The 11394-nt window shown below is 41.1% G+C and overlaps 1 protein-coding gene across 5 annotated transcripts in view; it reads right to left on the bottom strand.

Moving 5' to 3' along the window:
* Positions 1–361: 361 nt before the first annotated feature.
* LOC119500175 (interleukin-1 receptor type 1-like) overlaps positions 362–11394 on the bottom strand; it is a 32804-nt gene continuing 21771 nt past the window's right edge. For 4 of the 5 annotated variants that reach the window (XM_037789771.1, XM_037789770.1, XM_037789772.1 and 1 more), the window contains exons 6-12: positions 11072–11134; positions 9389–9524; positions 8199–8353; positions 6238–6381; positions 3652–3825; positions 2624–2895; positions 362–2371 (exon numbers count right to left, since the gene is read on the bottom strand). In XM_037789771.1, coding sequence (XP_037645699.1) covers positions 2069–2371; positions 2624–2895; positions 3652–3825; positions 6238–6381; positions 8199–8353; positions 9389–9524; positions 11072–11134 — 1247 coding nt within the window. In that variant the 3' untranslated portion in view covers positions 362–2068. The remainder of the gene's footprint in view (positions 2372–2623; positions 2896–3651; positions 3826–6237; positions 6382–8198; positions 8354–9388; positions 9525–11071; positions 11135–11394) is intronic. The other variant, XM_037789769.1, reaches the window with a different exon arrangement.

Raw genomic sequence — 11394 nt, 5'->3', positions numbered from 1 at the left:
ATCAGTTCAAATATAGGCCACCAGACCTCATTTACTAGATATGAGAGTGACAGTTATTGTCTTAATGCAACTTTAAGAGTGTCATTTTTTTTCACATAATACCTATTTTAGGTATTTTACATACTAACATATCTCACATCCTGTTAATGCAAACTAAATAGCATGTTAGTATGGAATTTCGGACGCAACCATAATGTAACTTGGACAAAAATAAAAAAAAATGTCAAGTCTTTGGAAGCTAATATCCGTAGTGTATGGAAATGAACTGGAACCAATTTTGGCCACGTGTACTGTAAATTTAAAAAAAGCAAGAAGAAAGAAGGACAAACAACTTCAAAATGGACGAAGCTTTCCACGTACGTTTTCTGTTGCAATTTTCCCATTTATTGACAGAATAGTCAAGCGCTCATGGTACAGTCAATTATGCTCATTTGGAAACGTTTGCATGCTGCTAAGAACTGTTTAACCTAACTAACACTTTGTGGTGTGAGTAGTTGCATGAAATGTGTCTTTATAAATAACATCCAATAAAAATAAATTCATTTTTAATAAAAGTTTTCCTCCCTTAGCTGTTGCTCTTTACAGTTTCTTATTTGTAGTTCAGTACAGTGGAAACCCCTTATAGTGATCAAAGGGGCGCTGTTCTGCATGCATGCTCGTGCTGCAGAGCCGGCCAAACACAGCAATGCCTCACACTCGGTGAGGGAAAAGGCAGAAGAAGTGAGCCAGTAAATAGCGAAGCGGTCCGTTTCATTACCTTGTAATCATGTAATTAATATACAGATGTCAACAACAAAAATTTGCTTCTAATAATCATCCACTTATATGATCGATTTGACCCGGACAGACGTGATCACTATAAGCGGTTTCCATTGTAACAGTAAACAAATGGCAGTCCATTTAATATAAAGCTCATAGTTTGCCTCTTGACGTCTCATGATACTGCAGAGATGTATTTTCTTTACATATTTACACTTTTCAATCATACATATGTACATTTTACAGTTACACACGATCATTTGGTGTGATCAGTCCTTCTTTGTCCACATTATTCTTCAGTGTCCACCTGTCGGGGAATGTCAACAGTTCATATACTGATGAAGGAAAACTCCGGTTAGCCCAGACGCTGTGATCATCTGATCACATGTGAACTGCTGTCGTTGAGCAAAGCATCTTCCACCTTTTCTTGATCAGCTACTCTTCCTTTAGCGTATGCTGTACCTGGTGCACGTATGGACCTTTTGCTCTCAGAATTGTGCTACTTTAAAAGTAATCTGTTGAGGTGACGTGCAGTAAAAGTACCTTTTGGTGCCCCTGGGCTGTAACTGACTCAGAGCGTGTACGTCCCGGCATCTCGTGTCAGCCATAGACTGTATAAAAGATGGACGTAGTCTCCGTGACGTCACCCATAGGTTTCTGAAGAGTGGTTGTAAAGCTCTAAGTGGATAGCTCTGGCTGTTGCCATCTTGGCCGTGACGACAGCGAAAGATCCAGGTGCTTTGCCACTCGGATGTTGAGTAATTTTGGCTTCATGCGCCACTGAGCAACTCTCATAGGAATAAATGGGGGCCCCGCCTCCAATGCTGGATCCAGTTCTCTTAATACATCCATGGTGGCTTTGCCGTCACCATCATGGCAGTGACGACACAGCCTAACTCCCGTGGACGTTGGTGGAGCTGTAGCGGCCCTGGTGACACAGCAGAGCAGACAGCTAGCGACCTGAGACGTCACCCACCTGTCACTCAGAGCGGCCACGCCCTCAATTATGCCCAACTTTAAGCCTGAATATAATTTAAACGGGTGACTTATATAAAAATTCACTCCTGTACAGTTGTCATGAACGGGGAAATTAGCTATGGAGACTAAAACCGTTTTTAGTACCAGGCTGTAAATATGTTTATCTCTGCTGTAAAGTTTGTCTTTTTAACACGGCACTTCCACGTTGGCTTCATTTCTCAGCACCGGAGGTTGCCGCTTGGTGACAGCACTGAATTGTCTGTGTGAGGAGATTCACTACTATACATGTTTGCATTGGAAACCACCAGCGTCTGTCTGGTCCATCACATCATCACAAGCCCAGCAGGGCGGTCTTCTCCGGGTACACCGCCCTCTTGCCCCTCACCGGCATACGATATCTCATCTGCTTCCAAAACCTGGAGGAAGGGGAGAGGGATGGCGACGGCGGTGTTTGCGCGTCCTGTTCACCTTTCTCCTCGTCCTCTCTCGTCCTCGTGCACGTCCTCCACTTTTGCCTCGTGCTCTGGTTCTTCCACCAGCACACAGCGCCCTGCTTCTTCCTCAGGTGACGCACCGACTCTGGGAAGAGAGCCAGCTGAGCCGGGCTGATCTGTTCCAACTCAACCAGGATCACCTGTAAAGTAGCAGCGCTTAAATTATAATCAGGGTGCCTGTTTGAACGTGGTTTTATGAGATCCTGTTTGCTTAGAACAGCTGCCTGATGCTGCTGGAAATTAATTTCATAAGATCGATGTGATGAAATCATAAAGTAAATATTGACTAGTGCAGCTTTAATGAGCGGACCTTACTGCCTCCCCCTCCCCCGGGTAAATGACGTGTGACTGGACTTTATGCAGCCTATGCATAGACTATACATTATTCTCACCTTGAGAGATCCCTCCAGCAGCGCTCGGTGCATCGCTGCCACACACTCCAACTGCTGTCTCGTGTCTGAATAGACTTCTTCACTGCCATCCAAACTGCTACTTTCGCTGGTCTTGGTTTCTTTGTTATCTCCGCTATCACTGCTCTTAGAGATGTTGTTGTTGTTATTACTAGTGCTGCTTGTGTGTCTTTTGCTGATGAAAGTAGAGGCGGTGTAGAGCAGAAGGAGGCGGCGACTGGCTTGTATGTTCTCTTCCACTGAGTCCACTATGGCTGCAGGGACAAAACAGGATGAAGAGACAGTTGTGTTAGAAAAACACGAGCTTAAGTAGAAAAGTGCAGAGTGCAGATCTAAACCAGGAGTGTCTTCCCTCTCCCTCCAAAACAAAGAAGAGTTGAATGGCACGATTACATACAAAGTCAATGCAGAGAGGTGAATAGTCGCAAATTTGCGCCGGGCTATGCGAATGGCGCGAAAGATGCGATGCGAACACGCGAAATTTGCATAATTTGTGTATTCGCCAGTTGAAATATTTCAACTCGAGCAAGAAATCTACGTGACGCTGTGTTGCAAAAGCCTTTAAATATTTAGATTTTCCTCCTGTCGTCACTGACGTCCTGACGTCCTGACGTCCTGACGTCCTGACGTCCTGACGTCCTGATGTTGAGTCAGAAACAGAGGAAAAAATATTGTAGCTCGATGGTCATAATTCGGAAGCTAGTTTCGATCGATTTCCAATTTAGAATAGAAATCATGATACCCCTGATACTAAATGCTGTTAACATTAACTGTGTTTTGACTGTGAATATAATACTAGTAGTTATAACCTAAACAATTTCCCATCTGCATCAACTTTCATTACAACTTTGAAGCTTGAAAGGCTTTTTCAAATAATGTTTTTTAGCAGATTTGTCCTAAAGAAACTGATGCTCTTTTTCTCTACAATGAACACCAAGTTGTCACGCTCGTATCTAAGGCAACTAGTACAAAACAAAAACAATGTTGTATCCGCCATGTAGGTGACTTACCCTTCCCGGGCGTGCAGTCACGGCCTGCTATGAAGAGTTTGTAGCCGCAGGCCTTTTCCAACACTTGGGGTAGTGCGTGAAGGGCAAACCCCTCCACTTTCTCGCTGAATCCGGCGGCACAGGGCTGAGGGTAAGCCACGTAGGCATCGTACAACTTCCCATCCGAGTCTGACACAGGAAAGAAAAAGAAGAGCTCATTATATATAGTATTTTTAGTGGTAGTTCAGTCTGCACACATTGCTTTATTCAGCCATGGAAATCTTCCCTTGTCATACCATACACACTTCATTTATCAATGTGTTAACCTCATTACATTAAAGTCAGATTTTGAGGACTTGATTGATGACACTGAGCTTCCAGCTAAATGTCAACATGCAGTTCTCGTGTTGCATAAACCAGCAGCAGATGACATTTCTTCAGAAATACTGCAGGCAGCCCTGTGGTTAGTTTGTTTCCTTTGTTTGCTCTCGCTGTTGACACTTGCGGTCAGGTATGAGGTAGAACTTGAGATTCTGAGTTGTGATATACGTGCGGGTACTGTACGTGTGTGTGTGTGATGCAATGTTGAAGCATCACTGTGGGTTTTTCCATCTTGGAGCGTTGTGAGTGTAGTGTAAGAGTATTTTTATTTAGTTAACATTATCATTATCCTGTATGTAATAAACAACACATAACTTATTAAACGCTGGGGCTCTCAACGAATATTTTAAATTCAAATATATATTTAAATAGTTAAAAACAAACCGGTAACACTTCATTTTACAGGTCTGCATATTCATGGTAATTAGATGATAATTAGCAAGTAAGCTATTTGAAATTTCTTTGGAATTACTGCCAAATTACCCCAATATTTACCTCTACATTTATCAAAAATTACTTAATTATAAACATCATTTAATAATTAAATGCTAAATTAGCATCTAATGGTTAAAATATGGCCCTTAGGCTTGAGAAGCGGCTGCTCTTCATCGGAGGTGGAAAACTAATAGAAGGCACTTCTGATCAGACACAAATCTCACCATTGTGACTTATTATCTACACAGATGTAACCTGGTAGCTGATGTAATTAATTCCATGATTCAGGAAGTTTTTAAAGAAATTTCAAAGAAGCTATTTGCTAATTATTATCTATTTATCAGCAGACATGGAAAATAAAGCAGATCAATTAACTTTATATTCTTTTCCTGGAAATTATTAAATAAATTACCAGCTATTCGGAAATAGCGGAATATAATTATTAAATAATATTTATAAGAAAGTCATTTTCAATACATTTTGAAGTAAATATTGGGTGTAGGGACCCACCAATTTGAATGGTGGCAAGTGACCACATGAACTCAGTAACATGATCCTTGACCCATGGACTCAGCTCAGTAGCCATTGGCTGAGGACTCAGCTCAGTAGCCATTGGCTACTGTAGCATTCACACATAGGTGTGAAATTCACCCAGGACAAAACCAGAGGAATCTCTTTGTTCCTTCTCTTCCCTGCTCTTCATCTCCCTTCTCACATCTCCTAACCTGTGGGGGTGAGCTGCTGCTCTCCAGACCAGAAGCTGCAAAGCAGCTCTCTGATCTATGGCCTGTTAGGAAACAGACATAGCAACTCAAGGAACCTCTAAGGCAGAGGACGCGAGAGCCTGCCTTTGGACCAACTAACTTCAAGCAACAACCGCAAGGAAGTTAGCACCAAGCTATCAAGCTGCTGGGAAGAAGTATGGGAGCGATCAGCTTCCTCCATCTGCACAACTTGATTTGAGCACAGCACAGACGACATCTTTGACTTGGAACCACAACTTCAACACATGGAATTACAAACCCCTTTCTTCCATGGATTGGTAACGTACAGGGCTTACCTTAGCAGTAGCAATTGCACATGGCTGAGCAAGACTGTTCAACTTTGATTTCTAGAACGTACTTGTATTGATTTGGTTTAATGTTATTCATTGAGTTTGACGGTTGTGATATTATTTGTAGTTATAATATTAACTGCTAATTGCTAATTATCACCTAATTACCATGAAATCTTGCGGACCTGTAAAATGAAGTGTTACCAAAAAAAACCCATATATTTTGAATATGAAAATTAATATTTGATTGTGACGGGAGTCACACAACGTCACTGTCATTAATTGAAATGTAACGTTAGGTCGAGCTGAATGAGGAATAATTCAACAACAACAGTAATGATGGAGATAATTCGGCCACAGAGAGAGAGAGAGAGACACCGTGTCCTAATAGCAAGCGTTACGTTAGGTCATGTAAATAAACTAGACCATGGGAGAAGTTGAATCATACACTTCTAGGGACTTTTATTTTGAAAAATATCTAAATTACTACATTAAAATGTTTGATTTTCAGCATGTATGTAGTCAGAGATGTCCTCAAATATATCAGTCATTGTCAGGAATTATTTTTAAAATTTTTCCAGCAACCCAAAAGCTGCCTTATTTAGTTTTTTTGTAGTGAAATGAGCAGACATCATATAGATACCTCCTCATTTCACCTTCATGAACCAGCCGTTCCTCGTCCGTTGCGGGCTTTCAAAGCGAGCGACAGAAATAAATAGAAACGGGTGAAATATTACCTGTGTTTGCGTAGAGGACTGGAAACGCTCTCCTGAACCACAGCACAATGTCGACCTTAAACAGGTAGTAGATGGTGACGCTGATGATAAAGAGAACCATAACACCGCCGAGCACGGATCCAATGGGAACAATGATGTTGGGATCTGTAGAGATGAACATCACACATACCACACATACAATTATAGGTTGTGTCAACACCGCGTGCGTGCGTGCGTGCGTGCGTGCGTGCGAGAGTTATAAGACGGCATCTCATGCATTGTTATTTTAAGAGTCAAGAGTGTTTTTTACATCTCTGGCTGAGCACATGAATGACATGAAAATAATGACATGACTCTTTAAAACATTTGACATGTTATTGCTTATTGCCTCTACTGTTTCAGTCTTTATTAAGAGGGGAGGAAAAGTGTCAACTAACGCCCTCTACTGGTCATCTATCCACCTGGAAAGATTATCATTACTAGAGCTGGAAAGATTTAATTGATTAATCAGATTGATGACAATTTTGTTAATCGTTTAGTCATTTACGTCATTTGTTGTGTATGTGCTGGTTTTCTTAGTCTATGATATTAAAATGAATATCTAAGGGATTTGGACTATAATGATCTCGTCTCTCCGATCACTATAAGCGGATGATTATTATAACCAAATCTTTGTTGTTGTGCATCATTTCTGATGTAGATTACCATCTATTTGACATCTGTATATTTATTACTAGGGATGTCACGAGAACCGATACTTCAGTACCGAGGGTACCGTACGATGCCTGTAATGGTCGTTGGTAGTGATGTGAAGGTGAGGAAAATTTCCCACCGGTTAATAAACTTGTGACAACACCGGTGTTACCGATTACACGGGACATTTTACAAGAAGAGATGACGGTCAACGTGCAGAGCGCTGACTCTGATCTTTACCGTAGGGTGGCGGTGTGTCTGGCCTCTCCGGTAGAGCTTTTACTGCAGGTCTCCACTACCTGGCACCGCTGCTCCGTGCAAAGCGGCTGTGACGGCTCCATCCGCCTCGCGGAGATCTCACATTAACGTTATGGTTCCCTTATAGCATTGGGATTAAACGAGAAATTTAACGTTTTGTTTTTTTACTGTGGTGTCGAATTGGTTATCGAGGATTGTGGAAATTCACTGGTATTGGTATCGACTACTAGATTTCTGGTATCGTGACATCCCTATTTATTACATGAATTCAAAGTAATGAAACCGACCACTTCTTCTTTTCCGTCTTTTCCCAAACCAAAGGTGAGGCATTGCCGTCTTTGGCCGGCTCTGCATCGCGAGCGTGCATGCAGATGAACGGCGCCCCTTTGCCGGGGCTCCTCGCTCTCTCACCCTGTAGCGGTGTGGGGGGAGATGGGCGCCGGTCTGCATGTGTGCCGCAGAGCCGGTTGAGGATCATTTTGGGGGCATTACGTGCCGAGGCATTATCAATCCACTTAACGAGGGTGCTTTCTCCGTGAGCAATCGTTTTTCATTTAGAGGAAATGACTTTCCTTTTCCCGTCATGTTATCAATGTGCACGCAGCATCAGCTTCAGGTATCCAGCTGTAAAAGCAGACGGTCCGCGAGGCAAAGCATCAAAGGAGTAAAGTAAAAAAAACTAACAAAAATTCAATTCATGCTAGTCTGACATAGTTTTAAAATGTTTTCCCAGATGTTTTCTTGTATGAAAAGACCCTGAATGAACACTCTAAGGGGACTACTTCATTACTATAAGCAAATGTTTAAACAGCATTTGTATATATATAAGCGGTTGATCACTGTAACCGTGATCACTATAAGCGGTTTCCACTATACTCTCTGGAATAACAATAAAAATATTCTGGAATAAAAAAAAAGAGAACAGAAGATCTTCCAGAATGGACTATACCTGTGCCCTGACAGCCCAAAGTAATACCAATTATTTAATGAAAAAAAAGTTTTCATTTGACAGGCGTACTCTGTGTTTTTACCTGCTGGTAACAGAGTGAAATAGCCCTGAGGATGTCCCCTGCCATTCATCGCTATACAGGTGTAGTTGATGTGGAAATTCTCCTCCCTCAGCTCAGAGAAGATCAGCATCCGCTCCAACCAGACACCTTGAGGAGGACCATCCACTCTGCTTTTACTGTTGAAGACAGACAGATAATGAAATGTTACGTGCTTGGTTAATGCCGGGTACACACTACCCGAGAATCAAGCTGATTTTGTGCCCGATTCCTCCCGACGATTGTCAGCAAAGCCCTGATTTTTTTATTGTAAATATTAAACAAGTTCATTATTTACGATGGGATATCGTGTTGTGTGTGGGGAACCCCGAGCAAAGAGTATAGAAGCAAAGAGACGAAACTCTGCTGTTTTTTTGACAACTGCTGCTGCCGCCATTTTGGACTGAAAACAATTATTTTATTTATAATATTTCAATGTTCAACACAGGCCATTTCAGTAGAATATGACAATACAATAGAAATAATTTAGTTGTACTTTTGTACGGCACTTTGTAGGCAGACGTTGTACTGTTTTTATTGACTTTCCCTTCTTGGCAATATACGCTCTTTACCACGTGACTGCGTAATCGGCTGTCCTCGGATAATTGAGAACCAAGCTGACTGACTCGGAAGGACAAAGACTGTAGTCTCCATGACTTTATCCATCCATCCTTCGCCAATTTACAGTACAAAGTAAAAACTAACACGGCTAAGACTTCCTCGACCACCGTGTTTGTTTACACCAAAGTCACTTGAGATATTTTTTTTAGTCGTTTTACTTTTTAGAACCATCAAAAGTAGTGTGTACGCGGCATTAGAGCTTCATATTTCTACCTGTTTTGTGCCCGTTGTACTACAGTAGAGTCATTATGTAATCTGAAAAGGGTTGCTGAAAATAAGGAACTCACAATTTGTGTCAACTCTGCAGCTCTACAGAGCTTATTAAGCCTCTTAAAGCTCATCGTTTAAAAAAATATGCATGCTCCCTTAGGAAATTTTCCACATGAAGTTGTAGTGAAGAAATGAAAACATTGAAATATCAAGGCAGAGATACTACCTCAGGCATCGTTTTTTTTTTAACATATCAGGCACATCATATGAACTTTCATAGTCCTCACTACTCTAAAAGCAGCAGACAAAACAAACCAAATAAAAGGAAAGGTGAGGGTGCTAACTTTATCTCTGTCGTGTAGATGCGGTCAGAGGGGTTGGTCGTCAAAATGAAATTTTCTCCGTCCCACCAAGCGATATCAGTCGAGGGACTCCCGACACACAGCACAAACACCTGGCACCGTTTGGTGAAACTGGACCCTAAACACATGCACAAACACAATAACACAAATTATACTCAACAAAACTATTCATCCGAAATCTATAAACCTCAATTTAAAGTCTCTAAATATTTTCCAAATAGTGTTTCTCCAAGGAGCTTCAGACCGAAGCTGGCGTTCAGACTGAAAATAGCACTGTGTTTTAGTGTTGCACGATATACGATACTAGAAAAGTATCGCAGTACGCTGCCGTTAAAACGGTACGATACCCCGTTTTATTAGTACCTGTACTTTAAGAATGACAGTGTTTTGATACGAGCCGTGAGTTGCATTGATGTGAGACCGCGGGGTCGTGTGTGTGTGTGTGTGCAGCGCTCTGCTTTAGAGGACGCTGAAAAGAAGATTAAAGCAGGTCATGAATCTCTCGCCGGCTGCACAGTCTCGCTCTGAGATGGTGTCTCTATCAGCAGAACTCCCTTCAAAAAACAAGGAAAATAACAGCGCGGCTCTAATTACCGATCAAATGTACCGATAAAATTAGATTCACCATCTTTTCTGATTCTGTCCAAGCATCTCCAGTAATTCGGCAAACACATAATCCACCAAAGAGCTTGTGATAAAGTATTATTTTACCGTGTGTCTGTTACATGAATGGACGGAGAGGAAGAGCAGTCCGGTGAGAGTGACTCTTCTCTCTCTTCACACCACTTCGACACAACACAGCTCTTTCTGCAGTTACTGCGGTGTCTTCCTGATTTTAGCAGCTTTTCTCTCATCAACTTCTTACAGAACTTCATCTGAATTTATTATCGTTTTGTGGGTTTTTGTTTAGGAACCCTCTCGTCGTCTACCGTGCTGCAGTACCACTCTCCGCCTTAATTGCGTTGGCCTTATTAAACGCTGTTTAATAAGTGATATCAGAATCATATATATATATATAAACATAGATGAGTTATAAGAAAAATAGAAATGTATGCATTATCAAAAATAAATGCAAATATAAAATGAACTATCAAAGAAATCACATGAACTTAAGTACTGGAGACATCAGATTACTGCAAACCATTTCATTTTTTTTAATGAATACATTTTTAATGAATAAAAAAACTTGTAAGTTCCACGTTCTGTCATCTACTATTCCATTACTTTTCCTGATGTTTTAGATTTTTGCCGTGGTATTGTTTCAGTATCGGTATCAAAATATTTAGGCAGGGTATCCTATCGTAGTCAGAATTTTTGGTATTGTGACAACACTACTGTGTTTGTGTGAATGTATGTTAACAGGTACCACTAAAAAGATGAAATTCAGTCCAAGTGAAGTCTATTTTAGATAAAACAGCCATGAGTTTGAAAGCTTATCAAGCTCCAATGCATTGCACATTGACTTCTAATTCAGTGAGACAGGATTTTATAACTCTGTAAACGTCCTACAGCTACGATGGTTTTATTCTCAGATTTGACGGTAGGTGACGTAGTACTCTACACTTGCATTAACTCACCCTGCAAGTCGGTCTGAAAGATTCAACAACAGACATTTAAGCTGCAGAAAACCATGTTTCTCAGAATATGGTGCAGACGGGGACTCACCAATCTGTGCCTTGATTGTTTCATTGGCTGGTTCGTGCACTTGTGGAAGCATATAGTACTTCTCTGAAAAGACAGACAACAAGAAATACAGTAACAGAGGTTGAGGTTATCTAATCACGTAAATACACTGTATGTGTATGCGGTATGAGTTATTAGCTCCCGCCCACGGTTTTGGGAATGATCCACCTCTTATCAGCCTGCTGTAACCTTACTCTTTTCTACTTACTAGTTGTATAGTTGTATTTATGATTTTAGAAAAGTGAAACAATAATTCATTCTGTTGTGGACAAACAGTCTAAAGTCCCTCTCTTGCACAGTCAAGT

Source organism: Sebastes umbrosus, chromosome 13 (genome assembly GCF_015220745.1).
Source record: "Sebastes umbrosus isolate fSebUmb1 chromosome 13, fSebUmb1.pri, whole genome shotgun sequence".
In the NCBI taxonomy this organism is placed as follows: Eukaryota; Metazoa; Chordata; class Actinopteri; order Perciformes; family Sebastidae; genus Sebastes; species Sebastes umbrosus.
The sequence above is the reverse complement of the archived record's forward strand: the minus strand, read 5'-3'. Positions and strand labels throughout refer to the sequence as shown.